At 39.5% G+C, this 17,498-nt stretch overlaps 1 protein-coding gene across 1 annotated transcript in view; it reads left to right on the top strand.

Moving 5' to 3' along the window:
- Positions 1 to 16,796, top strand: part of SPOCK1 (SPARC (osteonectin), cwcv and kazal like domains proteoglycan 1) — a 544,877-nt gene extending 528,081 nt beyond the window's left edge. The window contains exons 8-11 of the mRNA XM_068534468.1: positions 1,868 to 2,089; positions 6,161 to 6,223; positions 15,151 to 15,288; positions 15,748 to 16,796. Of these exons, the coding sequence (XP_068390569.1) occupies positions 1,868 to 2,089; positions 6,161 to 6,223; positions 15,151 to 15,288; positions 15,748 to 15,938 (614 nt within the window). The 3' untranslated portion in view covers positions 15,939 to 16,796. The remainder of the gene's footprint in view (positions 1 to 1,867; positions 2,090 to 6,160; positions 6,224 to 15,150; positions 15,289 to 15,747) is intronic.
- The last annotated feature ends 702 nt before the right edge of the window (positions 16,797 to 17,498 follow it).

Raw genomic sequence — 17,498 nt, 5'->3', positions numbered from 1 at the left:
GTATTAAAATGGTAATATCCTACAGCATTGACGCATATTACATAAAATATTCTGTACAAAAGTGTGGAGCCATTTAGCGTCAGAGTCAATTATCTTCCTTTCTTCAGTCGCCCCTGAGGACATCATCGTCACAGAGATTGTTCAGTCATGACCTTCAGTCAAAGAAGAGGCCAGACGATGTTCCATAGTCTCTCTTCTTGAAAATCAGGATCTTTTCTAAGATGTGCTTTAAGATATCAAAAGGTATAAATTTAAAAATGGAAAGATTTTTTTAATGTTGGAACGGGTAAGTAAACTTTGCAGTAGCTGGAAAACTTCTCTCAACAGGTTCTTCTGTGGAGCACCTCCTGTGTGCCTGTACTGGCTGAGGCTACTGAAGGGAACAAGAGAGTCTTTGCCCTCAGGAGCTTAGGGTCTAATTTACAGGCACTGACAATGAGGGGAAGCACAGGCTTCTGTGAGAGCTCAGGGGAGAAGGTGCAACACTTAGGCTACTGGCTTCTGGACGGCGAAGACCCTGGTGTAAAGATGCTACTTTAAAGGGTGGGCACGCTTTGCTCTGTCTTACATCCTGCTGACTAAGCAGGGGTCCCTGGTGAGGCACATAGAGCCTGATGAGCAGGCTGTAGGTTGGAACCCTAGAGGGTCAATCGATCCCATCAGGATCCTCAGTGACAGTCACTGCAGCAGCCCTGGCATTGCTCATCCCTAAACTTGGCACCCAAGCCAACTGGATGTCCTCAGGGTAGGAGGTGCCTGTGTCATGCGAAGAAGAGGCAGCCCTGGGAGAGGAGGGACTGAGAATGTAGACTCAGGGTTGGGCCACCTGGGCTTGAATTCCAGCCCCACAATTGTATGACCTTGAGCAAGTAACTTAAATCTTGAGCTTCTTGTCTGTAATCCATAGGGAGGATAAAAGCATCATCTCTTAGGGCTGTTATAAGGATTCAGTGAGATAATTAAGTATAAGATGCTGAGAAGAGTGCCTTCAGTAACACAAAAGTGAACTCTTTTCATCATTTTTCTGGGGAAAATAAAACCAGCCCTAGAAATCCAGATTATGGAATAATTTAACATTGCCTGGTGCTTTGATTCCGAAAGAAAGATGAGTTTTACATGTGGGGCATGCCTTCTCTGGGGTTTGTCTACAGTACACTCAGTATCCCGAGTGTTAAGCCAAGTGTTATTATTCGCGTGCATACAGTTTCCACTGTAGAAACAAAGAATTCTTTAAGAAAACCCACCCTCCTCCCCGCACCCCGGGAAATAAAAAAGAAATAATTTTCTGAGTCATACATGATTCCATGTCATGTATCTCTTGAGGGGATTGCAGAAAAGAAAAATGGGGAACAGAGGCAGGTACCCTGGCTTGTTTTCCCATTAATGTTCAGACCGCTTGGATTGAACAGTCCTTTGGGATATGATCAGTGCTTCTGGATTGTGCCACAGAGTTTCATCTCACTACCATCCTTTTACGATAGTTGTTTTGTTTTGGTTTTTCAAGTAGTTTTTTTTCCTCAATATAAAAGCATAGTTTGCAGTATTATCCTTTAGTCCTCTTACTAACCATGTTTGTACTCTTCCTTTCAGGCATCCCCTGTTTTAAGCAAGTCTGGTAAATGAAAACCCCTATTTACATCACAGATAAATTAGCATTGGGGATTTATTCCCTTTAGAACGTATTCTCCTCAAATGCTGACTTCTGTTTTAGCACATTTTAGATTGTTTCATTTAAAAACCAACCAACCACCACCACATGTTGTGGTAGAAGGCTGCTGAGACTGTACCCGTGGAGGGGGAAAGCATCAGGGGAGCAGGTGGAGAGAGAGGGCTTGGTGGCAGCTGAGACATGTCCTTCCCTCTACAGGGTTTGACACCAGCATCCTTCCCATCTGCAAGGACTCCCTGGGCTGGATGTTCAACAAGTTGGACATGAACTATGACCTCCTGCTTGACCACTCAGAGATCAACACCATCTACCTGGATAAGTACGAGCCCTGTATCAAGCCTCTCTTCAATTCTTGTGACTCCTTCAAGGATGGCAAGCTCTCTAACAATGAGTGGTGCTACTGCTTCCAGAAGCCTGGAGGTAAGGCAGGAGGGAGGTGGGGCCCAGAGGGCAGGGCCGCCATGCTGTGCAGGGAAGGGCCCCCTATCACGTACTGGGGAGATAGGGATCAGCAAGCAGAAAGACACAGCTAGAGAATAAAGCAAACGCTCTTTTCTCCTCATTGATCTCCACTTTCAGCAATGGTAGGGAAAACCCAGGAGCATAATTAAGGAGTGTGTTATTCCACTCCTCCTTTTAGGAAAATCTTTTAACTGTTGTGCCTCAGCTTTTCCATCTGTAAGATGGGCGTAGGAACCTTTGCTACATAATTCCCAAAGTCAGTGTAAGATCCTTAATGTCTTTGTTTTTTGTACATTTTCTTCAGATTAGGTTCTTATGTGTTTCTGTTTTTAGTAGGCACTCTCTCTATACTAAGACATTAGAATTGGTCTCATCACATGTATTGCAAATAGATTTTTTTCCCCAAATTTGACTATGTGCGTTTTTGCTAGGGTGAAATTTAAAATTTTAAGACGGTCAAATTTCTCCATCTTTTATTTTGGGGCTTCTTAGAAGCCATAAGGCTTACGTTAAGCTTAGAAAGGCATTTCCCACTGTGAGATAGTAAAGCAATTCTCTTTTGTTTTCTTTAGTACCTTTGTGGGGTTTTGTTTATTGAAGTCTTTTATCACTTTAGTTTTGTGTGTGTGTGCAGTCAAGTAGGGTCCCAGCCCCGATCCCTTGAGATGGTTGTCCACTTGCCCATTTGTCATTTATTGACTAACCCATCTTTCTCCCACTAGTTTGAAATGCTTCCTCTATCATATATAAAACTCCTATATGCTCTATGTATATCTGTCTATTCCTGGGTGCTCTGTCCTACTAGTTGACATGTTTTATTATTTAGTGGACCACTCTCTCCTACCATTAATCTTTTTTCAGAATATTGTTATATGTCCTATATGTTTGAACTCTTTGAATTTTATAATCAGTTCATTCAATTAAAAAAAAAACTTACTGGTATTTCTTTTAGAATCAGGCAAAATTAGATTAATCTAGAGAGAGTTGATAGCTATATAATATTGAACCCTTTTATCCTAGAACAGGATTTGTCTGTTAACCAGCAAGCTACAAGTTTTGTTTTCACAGATGTTATACTTCCCTTGTGTTTACTGTTGTTGCCAGTATAGACAAAATCCATTTTTTCCCATTATATTTCCTCACTGGTGATTGCTTCACTATTAAATTTGTTCCCGGCCACCATACTAAATCCTCGCTTTATTTATGATAGTTCTTCTGGTTGGTTTCCTTGAATTTTTCAGGTGTGCAGTCATATTATCTGCAAATAGTGATAATTTTTTCTCTTTTCAATTTTTATACCTCATTTCTTTCTAATCACATCAGGTAGTTCTTCCAAATCGATGTTAAATAATAGCCATGCTTTTTACTTCAGTAGGAATGCTTGTGGTGGTTCAGCATTAAGCTTAATGATAGCTTTGGGCTTGAGTTCATACGAATTCATGTGGCTTTAGCTCCAGGTTGAGGCTGAGTGAAGTGAAGCCTCGTTGCTAATACTTCACCTGGAGGTGTAATGCCAGGGCCCCGAGAGGGAAGTAACTGCCTTAACCACGAGACACAGCTGAGCCCCTAGCCACATGCGATGTCTCCAGATAGGCTGCCCTTTCAGCAACTGTGGGAGGGAGCCAGGACCCACCTATGGAAAAGAATGGCATCTAGGAGGAGTTGAGCAAAATAATTTGTTGTCGTTCTTTGTTTCTTATTTTGTGTACTTCTCCCCTTTAGCTATAGGCCATAGGTATTCATAGTTTGTATTTTTATTATGGTTAATTTGTAGATATTCTACATTTAAGGATCTGGGTACCTCTTTGGCCCAATAAAGCTTTTAAAGAGCACTTTTAAACTCTTCGTGTTGACTGGTTCTGAGATCATTCTTTATTGCCAAGTTTTAGAAGTTTTTTCAGAAGTTCTCATGGGAATTAGTCTTTGAATGTTTGAAAATATATAAATTTCCTTTATACAGAAGCAAAGATGCTAAGTATAAACTTCCTGGAATCATAGTTTGCTTTCTTGATACCTTAACAACGTTATTCTCCTAGCCCTGGATGTAGTTACTGAAAGAGTGAACCCATACGAATTTTTCTCCCTTTTGGTGGTGTTGCGACCATTTTGCCTGGAAGCCAAAAGGATTCTTTACCTTTCACGGATATGAACTTCCTTGGACATGTTTTAGTTTTGCTCAGGCTATATCATCAATCAATCGCTTTTTCCTGAGACATGTTATGCTCTTTTGAGCTCTAGAATTAAAACTTTTTTGTCCCACGTGTTTAGTCTCTTCTCATCAGTCACATGGACGTTTCACATCAGTTTTGTTGCTTCAGATATAGCCTTCCTTTCTTTAACGGCTTAATTTTCCTCTTTTTATGTCATTTATATCCTTGAGCTTTTGTATCACCTGTGCATTAAAATACTTGTAGACGGTCTTTTTTCATTAGAATTTTTGGTAAATATTTTCTTCTCAGCAGCATACATTTTCTGTTACAAATTTTTCATCTGAAGTTTTTTCTTGTTCCTCTCTTTTTCTTGCAGCATTTTGAGTAGGTCTCAGTCTTGATTCATTTTTACTTATCTTTCAATAAGTAGAGTTTTTAAAATTACTATAGGACGGTTTGAGAAAGGGGCTTGACAATTAATTAGAAACTCTCTTCCTAGTAAACTGGGCGAGTGTTTATGATTGTGATGCTTCTTCAGGAGCAGTCTTCTAAACGCCTAAAGAAGATTTTTTTCTCCGTATTTCTTCATAGTGAGATGAGCATTTCCATTTGTACCTACCTCATATGGTGACTGTAAAGATTAAATTAATTAGGAGAAAGTTCTAAAACATTCGCTGGTGCATTCTGAGAATTCAGTGAAAAATGTTCAGTATTTGCTATAGATGCTACTTTTAATCATCAAAGATGGAGTTTGGGCTCTTTTTTGTTGGTTTCAGGTGGTATCTGTCTCCTGTACTCTGAAATCATCGTAAACCCAGAAGTCGAAAACATGTATTTGATTGATAGTCAGTTTCTCTCAAGGAATGAGCAGCAAGACCAGGTGGCATTGTGAAATCCGAAGGGTAACAGAGGTAAATAGGCAGTCAGGTACCTTCTGCAGACCCCACACTTGTGCTTACAGAGGTAGGGTAAGTGCCCTGAGAATCCAAATGTCATGGTCTTTGCTGGAGAACCATGAGCAGAGCCACAGCATCTGCAAAGGCCGGTCACAGTAAAATTAAGATTAGTGAGGTCGCCTTTCTTTTTGCTTGGAGTGGAAGTCAAAAGGGTACCCCACACTTTCATATGCCCTACTTTAGCCATGTGGCTCCCACTGTATCAGCCCTTCACTTGAGAATGGACAGTTTTGAGCTCGTTTGTAATAACACATGTTTGTTTTATCACTGAAGACTTGGAGGCTGAGAGACAGAAAGAGACAGGCCCAAAGTACTTACCTAGGAGGTGGCAAAGCCCAGAGTTAAGGTGTCACCCTTCTGTCCCTCTAGATCTCCTCTTCTGTATCTTCATAGTTGTCCCTTGAGGCCTGTGCTTTACTTTCCTGGGGTAGTGAGCCCATGAGGTCGGAAGTAGCCATTCTAATCATCTTTCTATCCTGCAGTAAGACCTGGGGTAGATTAAGTATTTGTCCCAGTCTGTGGATTCAACACACGTACCCACTAGTAACCTATCAATCATCCTGGTTCTCAGCTCATAGAAGTCTTGGCTGATAAAGAGACTTTTTTTCTTTATATAAGGAAGTAAATAATGAAATCACTGATGAGACACTTGGTATTTGCTTGAATGGGTGGTGGGAAGAAAGATTCCTATACAGTGCAAGTAGCCCCCCAATACTATTTTAAGTACCTAGCGGTATAAAATGTTGTTTTTTTAAAATGAGTGCCACTAATGGCCTGAATTTGTTTTGCTGCATAGTAACAGCAGATGGAGTAATTCCACTCCCAGGTGTGTCATTGTCTACATTTCATGTCAAGAGTGAAGCCAATCATTAGCAATCATATCCCTTACCATCTGGAAACTGACTTTCATAAATTATTTTTAGGTCTCCCTTGCCAGAATGAAATGAACAGGATTCAGAAGTTGAGCAAGGGGAAAAGCCTGTTGGGTAAGTACCATTTCTTGCCACTCATTTAAACAACTAATTAAACCATCCGTGTCTCTTGTAATATTGAGCACAGCCCTGGTTATTCAATTAGGGACCAGTGTTTTGTGAAAGAAATGCCTCATTTTACCTGAGACAGGGCTCTTCCAGGAAGCTGGTGATATGTGGTAGTCCACAGGACGTCTCTGAGGCTCAGTTAGCTGGCTGAGAAATGCTGCATGCGCCATCAGTGGGAGGAGACGTCAAAGGTCAGCCCATGACCAGTGGGCAGGTCACCAGGCTGAAATCGAGCTAACCCCTCCCTGATCTTGGCTTTTCCTTCTTTCACGTATGGCCATTAAACGGAGCTCTCAAGTGTTCCTTCCAAGTTAAAATGATAAGATCTATAAATTATAGAATTTCCTATATTCTCCAGATCAAGTTGTCCATTCAAGGAGGAAGATGAGCTGAGTCCCTTCTAAATTTATCAGACAGGGTCCAAGGACTCGAGTGCACTTAAACATATTTCTGCTTCATGTGCATGATCACTGGACCCTGTCTCTACGTTTCTCCTCTTACCTTTTGTCCAAACGTTGAGGTGGAAGGAAGCAAGTGGGTTGTGCGAGTGTGTTTTTTCCCTGACGTGCAAATCTGTGGGCAAGGTAAAGGTAACAAATGCTGGCTGTTGAAGGCTCCCTTTAGCTCCAAACCCTCCTTTCTGCAGCACGCAGACCAGGCCATTCATTGCCCAAAAAAGAGCCTGCACTGCTTCCCTTGCTTTTTAAAAAGAGAGCTGACAGACAGCTACAACACGAATTATTCTTGTTAAGCATTCAGAAGCAGGTTCACCCCCTAAACAGCCTGCCATTTCAGGCATTTATCTATTTTCTTGAAGGAAACGGGCACGTTTTTTGCAGATTGGTCTGTGAACTCTGGCCATTCCTCTTCATCTGATGTTTGTGCCACCTCAAAGTGCATCTTACTTCCGTCCTTCTACTTTTGAAAATTACTTATTTCACTGGCTTGCCTTAGACTTTCCACTTCTGATAACACCCTTTTCAGCTCACCAAGAACTCCAAAGTCATTGTGATCTGGACCTGAGTGTAGGTTCTTCTCCAGCGTTGAAGACATAAAAGCATCTTTCTGGATCTCTTTTCCATTGGGCTTTCCTCCAGTGCAAGGACTTGTGCTCAAGGATCTGATTCTTCCATGTGCGAGGTTATTTTGGGTTTGAGTGATGTGCTTAAGAGAACTAATAGAGAGTGCTATTTTTGGATGCATGGATATCTTCTTACTGCTTCATTGATAATGAGATATTTTTAAAGTATGTGGCCTCAGATAAAATGTCTCATCTTTTATTTTCCCCAGTTCACAGGAATGAAAGGCCTATCTTTTTCCTACTGTGAATCCCACTTTCCTACTGTGAATCCCACCTAGGTTTAAAGCTCACTTTACCACATCTCCCCACATAGGGATATTATTCTAGCTGACTCATAAAAATACCATTTCTCTGCTTACAAATTATTTTTTGCATGGGGAAATCTCCTAATATAACACATGTGTATTCAGGGGCATTCAGATTCCTAGCAATAACAAATTATAGTTAGTTATAATTACTGCCTACTTAGAAAAAAATGGTAATTCTATATTACATTATAGATATAGAGCAGCATCTGCTTCCTACCAACCTGGGGCCTCAACCCAGTATGCTTTTTTTTTTTTGGTCTATTAACTGCTCTTGTTTTCCAACTGCAGCTCAAGGAGGAGGATCAGCATTTCCTCAGCTTTCTACTTGTTCTCAAAAACTTCTCTGCTTTTTGGTTATTGAAAGCATCTGCTTTTTTTTTTGTCCTTCCTTCTGTTCCCTCAAGACCAGGGGTGCTGGCTGAGCAACTAACTAAGAGTATGGGCACTACTTCTAATTGCAGCACCAGCAGACTTACCTGTCACTTAGGAGGGATTTTTCTGGGGGCAACTTCCTAGCTGTGATCTTTGAGAACGTGGTCATCTTGGAATAGCTTGGTGAGCAGTTGCTACAATCAGCTGGATCTGAGGTTGCTGTCTGCCATGCCACTCTTCTTTCCAGATCTGTTCTATGAAATAAAATAAAAGGTCAATTTAAAAACACAGTCACTCTAAAAAAAATCACAAATAAAATTAGGCAGTAGAAGCCAGTGGTAAGCAGAAACCTCCATCTTCACATGGCTGATTAATGTTACTACTCAGGTTACACTGAGGAGAATTGTCCCATAGTAGATGAGCACACAATCATCAAACAAACACACATGCCCCCTAAGAAAAATGAAAACTAAAAACTGTCATAAATCTTACCTACAGTTGAGTGAGAATCAGATTGGTACCACTGATTTAAGCAGAGAAAATATTATCTTCAGAGTGCTGAGAGGAAATCACTTTGAACCTAGAATGTTAAATTTATCTCAGTGATCATCCAAGTGTGATGACAGACATGTTCTCAAACCACAGATTCAGTAAGCTTACTAACCGTAGACTTACTAAAGGTTTTAATATGCAGAAGACAAACAATACCAGAAGGAATTATTGAGATAGATACAATGTGGAAAAGAAATAAGGCATGCTGCTAAATCTAAACAAATATGAACTATAAAAATGGTTTGATATCAAGGTAGAATTAAAATTTCAGACTGCTGGGGTCAGTGAGAAAAATGTGTCTGGTTTATTCAGGAATAAAAGAAAATATAGATTAACTTTAGACTTAAGAAGAATATGCTTCTCAGTGCATATTTTAAGGTAACAGTAAAAATATTGGAAAAAGAATATATAGTTTTTAAACCTATGGAAGACAGAATAAAGAAAACTTGATCATTTCAACAGAAAGCAGGAAAGGGGGAAGATGGATAGCAAACACAAAATACAGTGGTAGATATAAAAACACGCATATCTGTAATCACCATAAATGTGACTGGGCCAAACTCATTTATTATGAGACAGAGACTGAGAAAATCTGACAAGAGCAAATACTTTGTTTTCAATTCTTAAGAGAAAGAGGTATTATTATCTTGCTGAAATGTTACATTTACTATGTTGTTACGTCATCAATTGGTATACCCATAACTTTAAAACAAAATGTAACATTATAAAAATTGTAACTATAGATGTAACCAACATAGGAGCACTCAATATATAAGGCAAACACTAACAGACATAAAAGGAGAAATTGACAGTGACACAATAATAGTGGGGGACTTCAACACCCCACTTTCATCAATGGACAGGTCATCCAGATAGATAGATAGATAGAAAATCAATAAGGAAACACAGGCCTTAAATGATATTTATACAGCATTCCATCCAAAAGCAGCAGAATACACAGTCTTTTCACGTGCACATGGAACATTCTCCAGGATTGATCACATCTTGGGTCACAAAGCAAGCCTTAGTAAAGTTAAGAAAATTGCAGTCAATATCAAGCATCTTTTCTGACCACAGTGCTGAGATTAGAAATCAACTATAAGATAAACACTGGAAAAAAGCACAAACATGTGGAGGCTAAACAATATGCTACTAAACAACCAATGGATCACGGAAGAAATCAAAAAATACCTAGAGAGAGACAAATGACAATGAAAACAGGATGATGCAAAAGCAGTTCTAAGAGGGAAGTTTATAGCAATACCCTCTTACCACAGGAAGCAAGAAAAGTCCCAAATAAACAACCTAACCTTACCCCTGAAGCAACTAGAGAAAGAAGAACAAACAAAACCCAAAGTTAGTAGTAAGGAAAGAAATCATAAAGATCAGAGCAGAAATAAATGAAATAGAAACAAAGAAAACAATAGCAAAGATCAATAAAACTAAAAGCTGGTTCTTTGAGAAGATAAACAAAATTGATAAACCCTTTGACTCATCAAGAAAAAAGTGGAGAGGCTGAAAATCAATAAAATTAGAAATGAAAAAGTTACAACTGACACCACAGAAATACAAAGGATCCTAAGACACTACTACAAGCAATTATATGCCACTAAAATGGACAACCTAGAAGAAATGGACAAAATCTTAGAAAGAACTGAACCTTCCAAGACTGAACCAGGAAGAAATAGAAAGCATGAACAGACCAATCACAAGCACTGAAATTGAAATTGTGATTAAAAAATTCCCAACAAACAAAAGTCGAGGACCAGATGGCTTCACAGGTGAATTCTATCAAACATTTAGAGGAGAGCTAACACCCATCCTTCTCAAACGCTTCCAAAAAATTGCAGAGGAAGGAACACTCCCAAACACATTCTATGAGGCTACTGTCACCCAGATACCAAAACCGGACAAAGATACCACAAAAAAAGAAAATTACAGGCCAATATCACTGATGACTATAGATGCAAAAATCCTCAACAAAATACTAGCAAACTGAATCCAGCAATACATTAAAAGGATCATATGCCATGGTAAAGTGGAATTTATCCCAGGGACACAAGGATTTTTCAATATCCACAAATCATTCAGTGTGATACACCACACTAACAAAGTGAAGAATAAAAACCACATGATCATGTCAATCCCAAACTCCCAGTCTATCCCTCCCCCACTCCCCCTGGTAACCATAAGTTCATTCTCTAATTCTGTGAGTCTGTTTGCTTTCTACATAAGTTCATTTGTATAGTTTTTTTTTTTTTTTGGATTCTGCATATAAAGCAATATCATATGATACTTGTCTTTCTCTGTCTGACTTCACTTAGTATGATAATCTCCAGGTCCATCCACGTTGCTTTTCAATGGCTGAGTAATATTCCATTGTTTCCATATATCACTTATATGCAGAACCGAAAAAAATGATACAAATGAACTTATTTACAAAACAGAAGCAGACTCACAGACATAGAAAAACTTATGGTTACCAAAGGGGAAAGGTGGAGGTGGGGAGGGATAAATTGGGAGTTTGGGATGGACATGTACACACTACTACATTTAAAATAGATAACCAACAAGGGCCTGCTGTACAGCACAGGGAACACTGCTCAGTATTCTGTAATAACATAAATGGGAAAAGAATTTGAAAAAGAACAGATACATATATATGAATAACTGAATCACTCTGTTGTACACCTGAAACTCACACAACATTGTAAATCAACCATAGTCCAATATAAAACAAAAATTAAAAACACACACACACACACACACACACAAAGTAACAGAACTGCAAGGAGGAGTTTTCATATCTATAGCCTAATCAGAGACTCCAATATACCTCTTCTTGAAAACTTACAGTTCAAGTATACAAAAGAAGAAATGAACAACATAATTCATTAGCATTTTTATATATGTATTCCTGTACATAGGCATAGAATAGACAGTCTTTTCAAACACACATGACATTTGTCATAGATTACACAAAAGAAAACAAACTAAACATCTCAAAGAAGTATCATAGATGATATTCATTCTCTACAACACAATACAAATAGAAGTAAAAAAGGAGGTTACACAATCTTATATGTCTGGGTTTTTTTTTTTTTAATAATTAGTCAAAGATGAAATAAAGTAAAAATACAAAACATTTAGCCCTGAATGAAAATGAAAGCACTATGTGCCAAAAACAGAGAAGCAACTAAAATGAAACTTAGAGGAACATTCATAGCTTCAAATGCATTTCTGGAAAAAAAAAAAAAAAAAACTAAAATTTCAAATCAAAAAGCTATAAGGACAACACAGTTAAGACTAAAGCAAAAAGAAATCAAATAGACAAAACTTTGACAATGTGAAAGCCTCAAATACTCTCATGAATTTAAAAATGGGCTGTAAACCTCAGATATAGATGAATAGTATAAATTTGTAGTTCTCAAACTTCACAGTTTGAGAACTACAGAAACACTTGAAGAGTTTATTAAAGCATAGTTTGCTGGGCCCCACTCTCAAAGTCTTTAATTCAGTAGGTTTGAGGTGGGCTCAAGAATTTGCTTTTCTAAGCAGTTTGTTTCCCACTGATGATGCAACTGCTGGTCCTGGGCCCACACTTTGGAAACCATTGCTATAAACCAACTTACAGCAATTACGAAAACCTAGTTGAAAAGGATACTATGAGTATGGGCCATGAAGAAAAAGAAGACCCAACAGGATTAAAAAAAAAAAAAAAACACATTAATTTTAAATCAAAATACTACTGTCACCTCCTAAAATAGGCACCAGGCTCAAAATATTTTTATGGGTGAATCCATGGAAGAGATCATTCTCATTTTATACAAAACTTCTGGAGTATAGAAAAAGAAACATACCTGAATCACTTTACAAATTAGTAGCTTTGATACAGAAATTGAAGAAACAAAACTATATGCCTCCATCACTTAGTAACGTAGATGCAAAAGGATCAGCAAATTGAATCCAATATATCATGACCAAGTAGTATTTATTCCAGGAAAGCAAAGATATATTTATAAAAATTGTGCCACTCATTAGAAGCATATAAAGGATAAAAAATCCTATGATTCTCTCAAGTATTAATGTTATTGAATCAGGAAGGAATAGAAAATCTGAACAGACCGGTTACTAGTGAGGGGATTGAATCAATAATCAATAATCTCCCAAGAAAGAAAAGACCAAGAGCAGATAGCTTCACTGGTGAATTTGACCAAATATTTAGAGAAGAATTAACACCAATCCTTCTCAAACTCTTCCCAAAAAATTTCAGAGGAGGGAACACTCCCAACCTCATTTTATGAAGCCAGCATTACCTTGACACTAAAGCCAGAAAAAAACACTACAAGAAAAGAAAACTACAAGCTAATATCCCAGATGAATACAGATGCAAAAATTCTCTAGCAGCACATTAAAGGAAAGGAAGATGTAAAATTTTCTTTGTTTGCAGATGATACAATTTAACCAAGGAGGTGAAAGATCTCTATGCTGAAAACTGTAAGACACTGATGAAAGGAATCCCATATTCATGGATTAGAAGAATTAATATTGTTAAAATGTCTATAGTACCCAAAGTCATGTATAGATTCAAAGCAATTTCTATAAAGATCCCAGTAGCATTTTTTTTTACAGAAATAGAAACACAATCCTAAAATTTATATGAAACCACAAAACCCCCAAATAGCCAAAGCAATTCTAAGAAAGAACAGAGAAGAACACTTCCTGATTTCCAGCTGTATTATAAAGCTACAGTCAGCAAACAAGGTTGTACTGGCATAAAAATAGACACATAGAGTAACAGAACATAACTGAGAGCCCAGAATAAACCCATACATATACAATCAACTAATATATTCAAAAGACAGTCTCTTCAATAAATGGTGCTGGGAAAATTGGATATTCACATGTAAAAGAATGAAACTAGACCCCTATCTTACACCACTCGCAAAAATTAACTTGAAATTGATCAAAGACCTAAATGTAAGACTGGAAACAATAAAACTGCTAGGAAAAAAACATAGGAAAAAAGCTCTTGACCTGGGCCTTGGCAGTGAGTTTTTGCATATGACACCTAAGACACAAGCAACAAGATCAAAAATATGTGGGACTGCATCAAACTTAAAAGCTTCTGCGCAGCAAAACAATCAACAAAACGAAAAGACAACCTATGGAATGAGAAGAAATATTTGCAAACCATATATCAGATAAGGGGTTAATATCAATATATATGAAGAACTCATACAACTCAATAGCAAAAACAAAACAAACAAAAAACTCCACAAATAATTCAGTTTGACAAATGGACAAAGGAACTGAACAGACATTTTTTCCAAAGAAGATATTCAAATGGTCAACAGGTACATGAAAAGGTGCTCAGCCTCACTAATCATCAGGGAAATGCAAATCAAAACCACAATAAGATACCAGGTCCTGCCTGTTAGAACGGCTATCATGAAAAAGACAAGGGATAACAAATGTTGGCAAGGACGTGGAAAAAGGAGAACCCTTGTGCACTGTTGCTGGGATTATAAATTGGTGCAGCCCTATGGAAAACAGTATGGAGGTTCCTCAAAAAATTAAAGATAGAACCACCGTATGATCCAGAAATTCTACTTCTGGGAATATATCTGAAGGAAATGAATATACGATGTCAAAGAGATATCTGCACACCCATATTCATGGCAGCATCATTTACATTAGCCAAGATGTGGAAACAACCTAAGCATTCATCAACGGATGAATGGCTAAAGAAGTTCATATATGTTTTTATATATATATATATATATATATATATATATATATATATGAGAAGAACATCATTCAGCCAGAAAAAAGAAGGAAATCCTGCCAATTGTGATGATATGGATGGACTTTGAGGGCATTATCCTAAGCGAAGTGAGTCAGACAGAGAAAGAAAATACTGTATGATCACTTGTATGTGTAATCTAAAAACAAACTTTGAGACTGGTGGTAAACACAGGCAGTGGGAAAATGGGATGAAGGTGGTCCAAAGGTACAAACTTCCAGTTATAAGATAAATAAGTGCTGGGATATAACATACAACATGATATCTATAGTTAACACTGCTGTGTGGTAGATATGAAAGTTGTTAAGAGTAAATCCTGAGAGTTCTTCTCACAAGGAAAAAAACTTTTCTATATGAGATGATGGATGTAAACTAAGTTTACTGTGGTAATCATTTCACAATATATAAGTCAAATCATTGCGCTATACACCTTAAACTTATCCAGTGCTGTGTGTCAGTTATATGTCAATTACATTTCAATAAAACTGGAAAAACTTCTGAAATAAAAAGTTATTAGTAAGAGTAGAACCACAGGGAAAAAGAGAACTCATCCAAGGAGGAATCCTATCTAACCTTGAGCAAGTCCTAGGGCCCTGTAATTCTGATTAGGTAATAACCAAGCATGCCATTCTTTCTCGATGGCTTTGCAGTAAATACCCTGTCTGATGTGTGAGCCCTCTTGTCTGTTTTTGAGGGCATTAACTCAAGTATCTGTGCACTTCTCTGATTCAAGTTGCACCTTTCGTTCTCCCAGGAGCATTCATACCTCGGTGTAACGAGGAGGGCTATTACAAAGCCACGCAGTGCCACGGCAGCACAGGGCAGTGCTGGTGTGTGGATAAATACGGGAACGAGCTGGCTGGCTCCAGGAAACAGGGTGCTGTGAGCTGTGGTGAGTAAGCCCTTCTGCAGCAGCCCCCAATGACCTCTGGTGACTCAAAGGTACTCACTGTATGAGGATCTGGGCAGAAGAATTTGTAGAGGTCGTTATGGTCTACAGTGAGTGAGTTTACAATGGAGATAAAGTAACCCTGAAATCACATGAGGTAATGCATAGCTAGTTTTCCGAGTGCCAGGAGCTCACTATGACCAATGAACTGGACAACAGTTTTTGACAGTCAGAAACGGTGGCAGGCAAAGAGCGACTCAGATAAACCTCCCAAAAAGGTAGAAACATCTCAAGAATTCTGGGGCTCATATCAGAATAAAGCCTGTGGTCCATGCCAGGTAGACAGGGATGCTCTCATGTTCAGAAGGTGAACTGCATGATTTTGCCTTACAGTTAAGGAAGTCGTGAGGCATAAGCAGAAACTAACCTCAGACCTTTTCTTCCTTCTTAATGATGTTTCAGAAGAGGAGCAGGAAACTTCAGGGGATTTTGGCAGTGGCGGCTCTGTGGTCCTGCTGGATGACCTAGAGGATGAATGGGAGCTGGGACCAAAGGACAAAGCGGGGAAGCTGCGGGTGCACGCCCGGGCAGTGACGGAGGATGACGAGGACGAGGACGACGAGAAAGAGGACGAGGTCGGGTACATATGGTAGTCCCCACAAGGAGGACACGAGGTCCGCACAACACTGCAAGTCACTTCCTGTTCCTGCATTTGTATCTGAGACTCCACGGCACACGGCCTCTTCTCCATTGTTGCCCTCTCCACCCAACCTAAGGTTCGGAGGAAGACAACTCCTGGTTCCCGGAGCATTCTGATTTTGCATACGGCGTGTGGGAAAAAGGGTGTTGTGTTTTGTTTTTTAGACAGGGGAAGGCTGGCTGAGTTAGAGCCTCCTTCCCTCCCGTGAGTTTTTTGCAACAAGCATGTGATTTATGTGGGACTCTGACAGCGCAGGGAGCCCCTACCCTCAAACGTCAAAGACCCTTTGCGATCACCGACACTGGTGGTTAGTACAGCATGGTTCCCGGCCTTACCGTGTCTAAGTGCTTCTCTTGTGTCCTGTAGATGTTGTGGAAAACACACCGCACTGTACCTTGTTCCCCCTGCCCCCCACCACCCCTGGGGTCTATTATTACAAATTAGTTTTTCACATTACTCGATCTGGCTTCCTACAAACAACAGCCTTAATTCAGTCAAGAGTCCCTTTGGGGAACTGATCTCCTTTATTAGAAGAGGTGTCTGGATGCTTCTCTCTGTACGTACATAAACACGTAAGTACGTACAGAAGAGACTAGACACACCTCTCAGAAAAAAAGGGTTTGGGTATCTATTAAAAACTCATTTGAAAAACAATTACACGTTTGTCAGCTTGTCCAGACCAGGATCATCATTTCTGGAATAGGAAATGTGTATCAGAGTCCTTTTTTGCACTAACAGTTGGCACTTGTAGCCTGCAGACTGAGGAGGCTGCTTCCGTCTGCGGCAGCAGAGTTATTGGAAGCCTCTTTGATTTGGATAGGCCTCTGTCTGCCTAAATTGCTTTCCCTGCAGAAGCCATGCGACTCCCACGTGGGCAGCTTCACAAGCCATCTCTCTCATTTCAGCTCAAGCCCCCCTCGGGCTTGCAGCAGTCCTGTGTGCGGCAGGCCCCTCCCTTCCTACCTACTCAAGGGCTTTTTCTGAGGCATGTACACATACCCTCTGCTCTCTGAGAAGAGACAGTCCCTCGCTGTTCCTTAGCAGAAGAAAATTCAGGACGCTTAACTCAATGTTTCAGTTTTGCCGCTCTCTATCCACACATCATGATGAGGCTATAAAAGCTCTACAGATTCTTGATCGCTCATCATTTGTAAAGAATCTCAGATGGAGGCCTAGAAAGAACTCCATGACAGCACATGGGAAGCTAGGGCTAGATTTTAAAGAGCTAGTCCTGCCCTCATCCCTTCCCCGACACAAGTGTCAAGGTACTAATGAAGAAAGCCCTTTACCATTGCGTTTCTTTTCCCTAAGTTAACTCATGACTAGAGTCTATCTCCAAATTTGGCAGGGTCATCATCTCTATAGTCTTTAGGATTTCTCCCCCTATCAAGCTGGCCCCCACACAAGTACCAAAGAGTAGTCTTCAAAGTGGCCCCATTTAGCTCAGTACAGGGCCTTAAGCTCCTGCCCCACCTGGTTTCCACCCACATGGATGCCCTCATCAGCCAGCCAG

This window comes from Eschrichtius robustus, chromosome 2 (assembly GCF_028021215.1).
Source record: "Eschrichtius robustus isolate mEscRob2 chromosome 2, mEscRob2.pri, whole genome shotgun sequence".
Lineage (NCBI taxonomy): Eukaryota > Metazoa > Chordata > Mammalia > Artiodactyla > Eschrichtiidae > Eschrichtius > Eschrichtius robustus.
Note: the sequence above shows the minus strand (reverse complement) of the source record. Positions and strands in the feature narration are given on the sequence as shown.